We start from the raw sequence: 12874 nt of genomic DNA on the forward strand, positions 1-12874 counted from the left end.
TCTTTTCAAGTTTTTGATTTTTTAATTTTTCAATTTCTAGATTTAGTTTTTCGATATTTTCATTGTTCCATTTTTTGAATTTTAAATTTTTTGATTCCTTCATGTTTCGATTGCTCGATCTTTGAAATTTTCGACTTTTCGGAATTCGATTTTTCGGTTTTGAGGTTTTGCCAACTTTTCAGTTTTGAGGTTTTTCAATTTCCCGATTTTTCAGCTTTCCAATGCTTCAATTTTTTTTTTAAGTTTTTGAATTTTTAATTTTAGATTTTTCAATTTCTCGATTTCTAGTTTTTTATTTTTTGGATTTTTTAAATTTTCCGTTTTTCGATTTTATGATTTTTTTATGGTTGGATTTCCCGATTTAATATTTTTTAGTAGGTGTATTTAAATTTTTCGATTTTTCAAGTTTTCGACATTTCAGTTATAAAAGTTGTTCAATTTCTATATTTTTCAGTGTTTCGATTTTTTAAATTTTAGACGTTTTAATTATTTGGTGTTTCGATTGCTCGTTTTTCATTTTCTCATTTCTTCAAGTTTTCGAATTTTTAAATTTTACATTTTTCAATTTCTCGATTTCTAGTTTTTTATTTTTTAGTTTTTCGATTATTTTCCATTTTTCGATTTTATGATTTTTATTTCAATTTTTTGACTTTTCGTTTGCTTGATTTCTCGATTTTTCAAGTTTTCGATTTCTCAGTTTTTTGATTTTTTATATTCTAGATTTTTTGATTATGTGATGTTTCGATTGCTCGATTTTTGGATTTTTCGACTTTTCGGAATTCGATTTTTCGGTTTTTCAATTTTTCGACTTTTCAGTTTTAAGATTTTCAATTTTTCAGTTTTTCATTTCTTCAAGTTTTCGATTTTTCAAGTTTTGGAATTTTTAAATTTTATATTTTTGAATTACTCGATTTCTAGTTATTTTAATTTTTAGTTTTTAGATTATTTAAATTTTCAATTTTTCGATTTCTGGAATTTTCAATTTCTCACATCTCGGTTTTTCCATTTAAACAATTTTTCGATTTCTAGATTTTTCAACATTTCAATTTTGAGAAATTTCTCAATAATTCAGTTTTTCTATGTTTGCAGTTTTTCGATGTTTTCATTTTTTAGATTCTTAAAATTTTAGATGTTTTTGATTATTTGAAATTTCATCTTTTCAGTTTTGAGATTTTTCAATTTCTCGATTTTTCAGTTTTTCATTTCTTCAAGTTTTCGGATGTCTATTTCAATTTTTCGATTTCTCAACTTCTCGGTTTTTAGAATTTTCATTTTTTTGATGTCTCGATCTGAATTTTTTAACATTTAAATTTTGAGAATTTTTCAATTCCTATATTTTCCAGAGTTTCCATTTTTTAAATTTTAGATTTTTTGATGTTTTGACTGCTCGATCTTTCGATTTTTCGACTTTTCCGAATTCGGTTTTTCATTTCTTCAAGTTTTCGGATGTCTATTTCAATTGTTCGATTTCTCGACATCTCCGTTTTTAGAATTTTTAGAATTTTAATTTTTTTGATGTCTCGAGTTCTCAATTTTTTAACATTTAAATTTTGAGAAGTTTTCAATTTCTATATTTTCCAGTTGTTCGATTTTTTAAATTTTAGATTTTTTAATTATTTGATGTTTTGACTGCTCGATCTTTCGATTTTTCGAGTTTTCCGAATTCGGTTTTTCAATTTTTCGACTTTTCAGTTTTGAGATTTTTCACTTTCTTGATTTTTCAGTTTTTCATTTCTTCAAGTTTTCGGATGTCTATTTCAATTGTTCGATTTCTCGACATCTCCGTTTTTAGAATTTTTAGAATTTTAATTTTTTTGATGTCTCGAGTTCCTAATTTTTTAACAATTAAATTTTGAGAATTTTAAAATTTTTAAATTTTCCAGTTTTTCGATTTTTTAATTTTAGATTTTTTGATTATTTGATGTTTTGACTGCTCGATCTTTCGATTTTTCGACTTTTCCGAATTCGGTTTTTCAATTTTTCGACTTTTCAGTTTTGAGATTTTTCATTTTCTCGATTTTTCAGTTTTTCATTTCTTCAAGTTTTCGGATGTCTATTTCAATTGTTCGATTTCTCGACATCTCCGTTTTTAGAATTTTTAGAATTTTAATTTTGTTGATGTCTCGAGTTCTCAATTTTTTAACAATTAAATTTTGAGAATTTTTAAATTTTTAAATTTTCCAGTTTTTCGATTTTTTAATTTTAGATTTTTTGATTCTTTGATGTTTTGACTGTTCGATCTTTCGATTTTTCGATTTTTCCGAATTCGGTTTTTCAATTTTTCGGCTTTCCAGTTTTGAGATTTTTCACTTTCGCGATTTTTCAGTTTTCCTATTCAAGTTTTCAATTTTTCGAATTTTTAAATTTTCGAATTTTCTATTTTATGTTTTTTTGATGTTTTGATTTCCCGATTTTAGGAATTTTCGATTTCTAAAATTTTTCGAGTTTTTCATTTGTTACGATTTTTCAAAGAAGCCGAATTTGTTGAGTGTACTTCAGGAGCGAGGGCAGTTCTGTTCAGTTTTTTTCATAGTAAATTGTATTTACATTTTACAAAATAACATACTCCTCTACTAGTGCTTTATGAACTCACCTTAATTTTATCACAATTACAAAATAAAAATTACAACATAATATATGGTGGGAGCTCCACAGAGTTTAGTATTTGGAACCGTGTTTTTAATCTCCGTAGCAGTGATCTTATTAAAATAATATATAACTTCGTCAAGTAGCACCGAAAATAATCAAAATTCTGAGATAGTTTTAAAAATTCCCTCCTGGCTTTAAAGTTAACATTCTAACCCCCAACCAAACCACCCTTTCAGCTTCAGAAGTCAACGCAAACATCGAGCAAGAGAAAAAAGACAGCGAAAGCGAGATCATCCAGCTCATCGGCGCCAAACAAATGCAGATCCATTCTTGCCTCAAGTGCAAACTCGAAATGAAAAAAGAATCCATCCTCCTCGTCTGCAACCTAATCTACCCGACCAACGAGCCCGAGCGCGACGAATGGAGCTTCTGCGACATCCTAGCCCGGTCCCTGGGCTCGCAGCAAACCACCCCCGCGTGGTGCGAAGAGTGCAAGAAGTTCTCGCCGACCCAGCAAACGAAAGTGCTCCAGGTGGGTTGTCCACCTCAAATGCTTTCAATGACCGTTCCATTTCAGTCCCTCCCGAAGCTCCTCGCCATCAACACCGGCCTCCACAACCCCCAGCACAAGCAGTTCTGGCAGAGCCAGATGGACAAAGTCGTGGCCAAAGTAACCAACTCGGAAACCTCGACCCCCCCGAGCACCATCCACACCAACAGCCTCAGCTCGTCGAAGCCCTGCCGCTACGGCGACCACTGCTCTCGGCCCGGCTGTCGCTTCAGACACAGCTTCGACAACGTGCCCCCGCCCGCCCCCGTTAACAATCCCTACTGCAGCAACAACTGGCTGCCGCACTCCATTTCGATAGCCCTGAACGACGGTGAGTTGCTCATCGAGAAAATAGAGGGTAAGGGCGAGGACGGCCGAGGCGACGGCCTCCTCGAGAGCGAAAACGAGAAGAACAAGCCGCCGGATTACTGTAAGAAATTGTACGATTTGACAGCGGTGGTTTGCTACATCAATGATCCGTCTTCAAGTGAGAAACGTAATATCGTGGCTCTGATCAAAGTACCGGGCTGTTACGTGTCAGACACGGCGAACTCTGACCACAAGTGGTATCTTTTTAATGATTTTAGCATATCGCCGGTGTCGGCGCAGGAGGCGGTGTGGTTCAGTCTGGACTGGAAGATACCGTGCATTTTGTACTATTCGACGAGGGAGATCATTCAGTCGCAGTCGGGGGTGTCGCCGCCGATCACTAAGGTAAGCTGAGTCGGATTACCGAACAGATGGAGCGATTTCAAACCGAGTGTCTAAGTATACAACTCCATCTGTTGGGTAAACGCTTGTACGAAACGATGTTGTGAGTGGTTTATGTTGTGTAGGAAGTGTTCACCGAAGATGCCTGTATAGCGCGCAGCTGGGGTACCTCGGGTATCACTTTCACGCCGCTGACCGACAACGAATTTCCGAAGAAGGCCGACTTGGTGGCGATGGATGCCGAGTTCGTGACGTTGAATCAAGAAGAGGCCGAGCTGAGGAGCGACGGGAAGATGTCGATGATTAAGCCGTCGCAGATGTCCGTGGCGAGGATAACGTGCATTCGGGGGTAAATTTTATGACTTAGTAGTCAGTAGAGTGAAAATATTGTAAGAAGAACATGTTGAGTCACCACACTCTGTCAGTCTTTTAGGGGTGGTATTCAAAAATATATATTTTATATACAGGGTCGCTAGAATGTATGGAAACGGTTAAATATCTTGAGAACCGATTATACAAATCAACTTAAATTAGGTACAGGGGTGGAAGAAGTTGTGCTCTAATTACATTCGTCAGAAACACGTATTGTACATTTTGGGTGGAATTTATTCGGCAAAATTATAGATAATTTTGATTTTTAAAAAACTTTAGAATTTTGCAGTTTTTCCATTTTTTTCTTCAAAAACTTTGAAAAAAAAAGAGTAATTCAAGAACTGAAAATTTAATAATCGCAAAACTACACTCACCGGCAAAAAAATCGAATCATTAGTATTTTTGTAGAAATCTTCAATAAATTCTGGTGTGCGTCACATTTATAAGACAAATTAGTTTATCTAGGACAAAGGAGATGAGAAGGTAACGGGACCTTCGCTGAAGTTGCAACAATTACGAGTTTATTAAAAAATACCAGAAAATCCATTACATTAAACCAACAAAAGACTACTTAACATATCATTAATAACGACTGTTGCCGCCTCTAGCTTGCATTACGGTTGCCATACGTCTTCCCATGCCTTCTATGAGGTATCTAATCTCAGCCTGGGCTAATTGGTCAAATTCTTCAACTAGCGCATTTGCAAGATCTCTTATGTGTTGTATGGCCGGCACACGTGCTCTGATACGTCTACCTAACATGTCCCACACATGCTCAATTGGATTCAGGTCGGGACTGCGTGCTGGTCATTCCATACGTGAAATCCCGAATTCGTCGAGGTAGGTTTGTACAACTCTAGCGATATGTGGTCTAGCATTATCATGCATTAGAATAAAATTATCGCCAATAAAAGGAGCAAAAGGTACGACATGCTCTTGAAGAATATTTGCTACATATCGATCAGCATTCATTGTGCCTCTATTCACCACTACAAGTTCCGTGCAAGCCTCGGCAGAAATTCCTGCCCAGACCATCACTGAACCTCCATGAAAACTTAGTCTGGAAACAATATTGCACTGAGCCTACCTTTCGCCTCTTCTTCGCCATACTCTTTGACGGCCGTCAGGAGAACGTAGACAAAAACGCGACTCATCTGTAAAGAGTACTTGGCCCCATTGGGCAAGATCCGAGTTAAGGTGTTCTCGAGCAAATGCAAGTCGGGCTACTCTGTGTCGTGGGAGAAGTTCTGGGCCACTTGCAGGTCTACGGGCCCTCAATTCAGCTGCAGTTAACCTTTTTCTTACAGTTCTTTCACTTATACTAAATCCTCGTGTTTCTTCAAGTTGATTGCTGGCCTCAACTGCGGTCGTATCCCTATTACGGAACACGGTCAGCGTTAAAAAACGGTTATCCCGAGCCGATGTTTTCTTTGGACGACCCGAATCAGGTCTTCGGCTGTATGATCCAGTCTCATTAAACCGTCGTACAGTTCTGTGAGTGCTCACTTGTGATACCCCTAACGTATTAGCAACGTACCGTTAACTTCGACCATCCTGAATAAGAGCAATTTCTCGTGCTGCATTAATGGCCACAATACTCATGTTAATTGACAAAAACACGGTTTTCATCAAATCACAATGACAAACCGTCTGTTAATGCCCTCTAAACGTCACAACTGCAAATCTCATTGTTGGAAAAAATTTATCATCTTCAGATTTGAGGTTCATATAATGTACAAAAAAGAACCAAAAACCTAGTATTAGCATATTTTGTGTGATTGTTTCAAAACTGATATTGACTGTAGCCAAACGTTTAAAAAAGGAACCATTTTCAATACAAACTTTGGGTGATTCGCTTTTTTTGCCGGTGAGTGTATATCCAATATTAAAAAAATCGAAAAACTGAAAAAACTTATAATTCATGTTTAATTTTTTCGATTTTCTAAGTTTCTCGATTTTCAATATGTAGATTCCTGAATTTTTCGTTTCTTCAGTTCGTCAAGTTCTTGATTTCTAATTTTTAGATTTTTCAGTTTTCATTTTATTCTTTTTCGTTTTTTCAAGGTTGATTTTACAGTTTTTCATTTCTTCAAATTTTCGATTTTTTAATGTTCCGATTTTATAGTTTTTTGTTTCAATTTCAATTTTTTCAATTTTTCGGTTTCCAATTTTACGAATTTAGAATTTTTACGTTTTTAGATTTTTAATTATTTAGTTTCTCTATATTTAATTTTTCTAAATTTCGATCTTTCGATTTTTTGACTTTACAATTTTGACGATTCTATAATTTTTCGTTTTTCTTTTTTCTAATTTTCCGACTCATTGTTTTTTTCCGATTTTTTTTTAAGTTTCCCGTTTTTAGTTTTTTAATGTTTCAATTCTCCGTTTCTTCAGTTCTTCGATTTTCAATTTTTCGATTTTTAATTTTTTCCGATTTTTAGTTTTTCGGTTTTTAATTTTTCTTTTTTTCAACTTTTCGAATCAAAAAAATGGGAAAATTGCAGAACTGTAAAATCGAAAAATCAAGAATGAAAAAACGAACAAGAATAAAATGAAAAATTTGAAAAATCTCAAAATTGGAAATTAACTTGAAAAAATTGAGAAACTGAAAAAATCGAAAAAATGAAGAAATATGTATTTTAAGGTTTTTCAGTTTTTCGATTTTTAAATTTTTTTCGATTTTATATTTTTGCGATTATCAAATTTTCAATTTTTTGTTTCTTCAATTTTACAAATGCAACTCTATGAGTTTTCATTTTTAAATTTTGCGATTTTTCGTTTCGGTTTTGTTTCAAATTTTCGGTTTTTCAACGTTCTAATTTTATAACTTTTTTTTTTAATGTGAAATTTTTCGATATTAGAATTTCCAATTGGTCGATTTTTCAGTTTCATTTTTAAATTTTTCGATTTGAATTTTTTATTTTTGATTTTCCCAATTTTTAACTTTTCTCGATTTTATGATACCACAGTTTTTGGTTTTTTCATTTTCTTTATTTTTAAAAATGTTTCTTTCGATTTTGTACATTTTCGTGGATTCAATTTTTTTAATTTTCGGTATTTAATTTTTCAGATTCCCGTTTTAGCAATTTTTAAATTTTTCAGTTTTTTAAAATTTGATTCCCAGTTATTTTCCGATTTCTTTAATTCTCAATATTTCGATTTTGCAATACAAATTTCGTTTTTGCGAGTTTGCACTTTTCCGAATTTAAGTTTCCCAATTTTTTATCTTCCGATTTTTAAATTTTTCGTTTCCTCAATTTTTGAAGTTCTTAATTTCCATTTTTAGATTTTCCCAAGTTTTCATTTTTTGATAGTTTCTCGACCTCCAAATTTCAATTTTTCGATTTGCAATTTTTGATATTACAATTTTTGATTTTCCGAGTTTTCATTTTCTCAATTTTTAATTTTTCGATTTCTCAATTTTTCCTTAATTTTTATTTTCCTTCTTCCCTATTTTAATTATTCATTGTTTCGATTTTATTATATATCATTGTTTTTCATTTTTCATTTCCTTTATTTTTTGAATGTTGCATTTTTTCGAATTTAAACTTCCTCAATTTTTAATCTTTCGATTTTTGAATTTTTCGAGTCCTCAATTTTTGAAGTTCTTGATTTCCAATTTTGAGATTTTTCAAAGTTATCATATTATACTTATTCGTTTTTTTATTTTTGATTTCTCAATTTTACAATTCTACCTTTTTTATTCAAAAAGTTGTTTAGTAATCGCAAATATATACAATCGAAAAAAATTGAAAAATCGAAAAACTGGAAAAACTTAAAATATACCAATGTTCCATTTCTTCGATTTTGCACTGTGGATTTTTTAAGTTTCCCGTTTTTAGTTTTTTAATGTTTCAATTTTTCGTTTCATCAGTTCTTCGATTTTCAATTTTTCGATTTTTATTTTTTCCGATTTTTTAGTTTTTCGGTTTTTAATTTTTCTTTTTTTCAACTTTTCGAATAAAAAAAATGGAAAAATTGCAGAACTTTAAAATCGAAAAATCAAGAATGAAAAAACGAACAAGAATAAAATGAAAACTTTGAAAAATCTCAAAATTGGAAATTAACTTGAAAAAATTGAGAAACTTAAAAAATCGAAAAAATTAAATATGTATTTTAAGTATTTTCAGTTTTTCGATTTTGCAATTTTTTTCGATTTTATATTTTTGCGGTTATTAAATTTTCTATTTTTCGTTTCGGTTTTTTGTTTTTATTATTTTTTTTTTTTAATTTTAGGTTTTTCAACGTTTTAATTTTATAACTCTTCTTTTTTTAATGTGAAATTTTTCCGTATTACAATTTCCGATTTGTCGATTTTTCAGGTTCATTTTTAAATTTTTCGATTTCTCACTTTTTCAAGCCCTCAATTTTTATTTTTGATTTTCCCTGTTTTTAACTTTTCTCTCGATTTTATGATACCACAGTTTTTGGTTTTTTCATTTCCTTTATATTTTTTTCGATTTTATAGTTTTTCGTGTATTCAATCATTCAATCTTTGATTTGTAGTTATCCGATTTTTCCTTGATTTTTATTTTCCTTTTCCCTATTTTTTATTTTTCATTTTTTTGATTTTATTATATCACCGTTTTAATTTTTTCATTTCCTTTATTTTTTGAATGTTTCTTTCCATTTTTGAATTTTTCGTGTCCTCAATTTTTGAAGTTTTTGATTTCCAATTTTGAAATTTTTCAAGTTATCATTTTATACTTATTCGTTTTTTCATTTTTGATTTTTCATTTTTACAATTCTTCCATTTTTTTTTATTCAAAAAGTTGAAAAAAAGAATAATTCAAGAATTGAAAATTTAATAATCGCAAATATACACAATCGAAAAATTTTGGAAAATCGAAAAGCTGGAAAAACTTAAAATATACCAATGTTCCATTTTTTCGATTTTGCACTGTCAATTTTTTAAGTTTCTCAATTTTTAATATGTAGATTTTTGAATTTTTCGTTTCTGGTTTGTCGATTTTCCAGTTTTTCAATTTTTCAACTTTTTGAATAAAAAAATTGAAGAAACAAAAAATTCAAAAAGACGAAATCTGTATTTTTCGTTTTTTCAGTTTTTCGATTTTTCAATTTTTCTAATTTTCAACTCCCCGAATCAAAAAAATTGAAAATTCCAAAATTGTAAAGTAAAAGTGAAAAATCAAAAATCATAAAACGACTAAGTATAAAATGAAAAAAAGAAATCTAAAAATTGGAAAACAAGAACTTGAAAAAACAAAAAATTTAAAAATCGAAATATTGAAAATTGAGAAACTCAAAAAATCGACGAAAGTACAAAATCTAAAAAACGAAATCTCTATTTTTGGTCTTTTCAATTTTCAAGTTTTTCGATTATTAATTTTTCCATTCTTCAACTTTTCGATAAAAAAATGGAAAATGCAAAATTATAAAAATGAAAAAACGGATGAGTATAGAATGAATTTTTGATTTTATAATTTTTCGATTGTATTCGTTTTTCTTCTTTCGAATTTCGAAAAGACGAATAAAATCGAAAAATTGGAAAAACCAAAAATAGTAAAATCGAAAGATTATAGAATCGTCAAAATTGTAAAGTGGAAAACTGTAACATTGAAAAATTGAATATCCAGAAATTGGAATTAAAAATCGAAAAACGGAAAAATTCAAAACTCGTAAAATTGATAACCGAAAAATGGAAAAATTTCACATTGAAAAAAGAAAAATTATAAAATCAGAACTTTGAAAAACCAAAAAATCTAAAAAAATTGAAAAATTTAAAATTGAAATGTCCAAAAGTTGGAAAATCGAAAAACTGAAAAATTAAAAAACGAAAAATTGAAAAAGTGCGAATAGAGGAATTGAAGAAACGGAAAATTGAAAAAATTGAAATTGAAACAAAAAATTGAAAAATCATGAAATTAAAAAATCGAAAATTGTGAAAATGAAAAATTAAAAAATCTAAAAATTAAAAATCGAGAAACTTAAAAAACGAAAACATTAAAGAATCGGAAAATTAGAGATAAGAAAAAACGAAGGATAGAATCGTCAAAACTGTGAAGTCTAAAAATTGAAATATCTAGAAAAATTAAATATGGAGAAACTAAATAATTAAAAATCTAAAAATCGAAAATCGAGTAAATGAAAAAGTTTTAAAATTAAGTACATAATTGAAAATGGAAAAATTCTAAATTCGTAAAATTAAAAAATCGAGGATTTGAAACATCTAAAATTGAAAACCGAAAGACTGAAAAATTTCAGATTAAAAAAAAAGAAAAATTATCACATCACAACGTTGAAAAACTGAAAAATTGAAAAAAATGAAAACAAAAACCGAAACAAACAATTGCAAAATTTAAAAACTGAAATACCCAAAAATTAGAATATCGAAAAACTGAAGAAACGAAAAATTGAAAAAATTGAAATTGAAACAACAAAAAATTATAAAAACAAAATAAATGAAACAGTGTAGGAACCAATAATTCAAAAATGGAAAAATTGTAAAATTGAAAAAATGAAATATTTTAGCAATTATTACATATTTAAGTAAAATGAAAACTAGGAAAATTTCAAATCAAAAATGTAAGAAACGAAAAATAAAAAAATTGAAAAATTGAAAATTGAGGAACTTAAAAATCGAAAAATTGTCAAATCCAAAAATTGGAAAATCGAAAAATTATAGAATCGTCAAAACTGTAAAGTCAAAAAATTGAAATATCGACATTTGGAGAAACTAAATAATTAAAAATCTAAAAATCGAAAATCGAATAAATGAAAAAGTTTTAAAATTAAGTACATAATTGAAAATGTAAAAATTCTAAATTCGTAAAATTAAATCGAGGATTTGAAACATCTAAAACTGAAAACCGAAAAACTGAAAAATTTCACATTGAAAAAAAAGAAAAATGATCACATCGCAACGTTAAAATACTGGAAAATTGAAAAAATGATGAAAACAAAAACCGAAACAAACAATTGCAAAATTTAAAAACTGAAATATCCAAAAATTAGAATATCGAAAAACTGAAGAAACGAAAAATTGAAAAAATTCAAATTGAAACAAAAAATTATAAAACAAAATAAATGAAAAAGTGTAGGAACCTATAATTGAAAAATGGAAAAATTGTAAAATTGAAAAAATGAAATATTTTAGCAATTATTATTATTACATATTTAAGTAAAATGAAAACTAGGAAAATTGCAAATCAAAAATGTAAGAAACGAAAAATTAAAAAAATTAAAAATTGAAAATTGAGGAACTTAAAAATCGAAAAATATTAAAGAATTGGAAAATTAGAAAGAAGAAAAACGAATAGAATCGAAAAATTGTCAAACCCAAAAATTGGGAAATCGAAAAATTATGTAATTGTCAAAACTGTAAAGTCAAAAAATTGAAATATCGACATTTGGGGAAACTAAATAATTAAAAATCTAAAAATCGAAAAGCGAATAAATGAAAAAGTTTTAAAATTAAGTACATAATTGAAAATGGAAACATTCTAAATTTGTAAAATTAAAAAATCGAGGAATTGAAACATCTAAAATTGAAAACCGAAAAGCTGAAAAATTTCACATTGAAAAAAAAAAGAAAAATTATCACATCACAACGTTGAAAAACTGAAAAATTGAAATATCCAAAAATTAGAATATCCAAAAACTGAAGAAACGAAAAATTGAAAAAATTGAAATTGAAACAAAAAATTATAAAACAAAATAAATGAAAAAGTGTAGGAAACAATAATAATTGAAAAATGGAAAAATTGTGAAATTAGAAAGAAGAAAAACGCATAGAATCGAAAAATTGTCAAATCCAAAAATTGGGAAATCGAAAAATTATAGAATCGTCAAAATTGAATAGATAGAATAGAATCGAAAAATGGAAAAATGCTAACTCGTAAAATTGAGAAATCGAGAAATTGAAAAATCAAAAAACTGAAAACCGAACAATTGAAAAATTTCACATTGGAAAAAAGAAAAATTATAAAATCAGAACGTAGGAAAACCGAAAAAGTACGTAGTGGACTTCCATGAATTCTCCCGTTTTCAAATATTTCCAAAAAATATCTGATAATTGTGTCTCTGTTACTCTTTTTCCAATTTTCGTTCCAGAAGATTTGATTTAGTATTTTCCGATGACTAAAATGTACCAATAAATTCACCCAGTCGTCACAAAATTGTGTGTACCTCGGCCAAAAACGTACTTTACAACCGCGATACATCCAACTTTCTACGACCCGACATTAGTTAAACCTCCACGAATTAAAGCGTTTGATGTAGAACCGGCCCCATGGAGGGAGTCCCGTTCATAGACGACTACATCTCGACCCAGGAACAAGTGGTCGACTACCTAACCAAGTTCTCTGGAATCAAACCCGGCGACCTGGACGCCAACTTCAGCTCAAAGCACCTGACCACGCTAAAATCAACCTACACCAAACTGCGATTCCTGCAAGACAGCGGCGTGATTTTCGTCGGCCACGGACTCAAGAACGACTTCAGGTGAGTCATGTGACTCGCCACGTGACCGTTCTGACTTTTGCTTCACAGAGTTATAAACTTGGTAGTGCCTCCAGAGCAAGTGGCAGACACCGTGCATTTGTTCCATCTACCTCATCACAGAATGGTGTCTCTTAGGTTCCTGGCGTGGCATTTCTTGGGTAGTTGGTGGCGTAGGGTGGAGTAACGGAG

The 12874-nt window shown here is 30.0% G+C and overlaps 1 protein-coding gene across 1 annotated transcript in view; it reads left to right on the forward strand.

The window, feature by feature from the left end:
- Positions 1-12874, forward strand: part of LOC135133375 (PAN2-PAN3 deadenylation complex catalytic subunit PAN2) — a 36590-nt gene that overhangs the window by 23326 nt on the left and 390 nt on the right. The window contains exons 12-16 of the mRNA XM_064061770.1: positions 2826-3121; positions 3167-3853; positions 3976-4199; positions 12464-12685; positions 12734-12843. Of these exons, the coding sequence (XP_063917840.1) occupies positions 2826-3121; positions 3167-3853; positions 3976-4199; positions 12464-12685; positions 12734-12843 (1539 nt within the window). The remainder of the gene's footprint in view (positions 1-2825; positions 3122-3166; positions 3854-3975; positions 4200-12463; positions 12686-12733; positions 12844-12874) is intronic.

This window comes from Zophobas morio, unplaced genomic scaffold (genome assembly GCF_036711695.1).
Source record: "Zophobas morio isolate AGI-343-1 ecotype UQ-CSIRO unplaced genomic scaffold, CSIRO_AGI_Zmor_V1 ptg000021l, whole genome shotgun sequence".
Taxonomy (NCBI): domain Eukaryota; kingdom Metazoa; phylum Arthropoda; class Insecta; order Coleoptera; family Tenebrionidae; genus Zophobas; species Zophobas morio.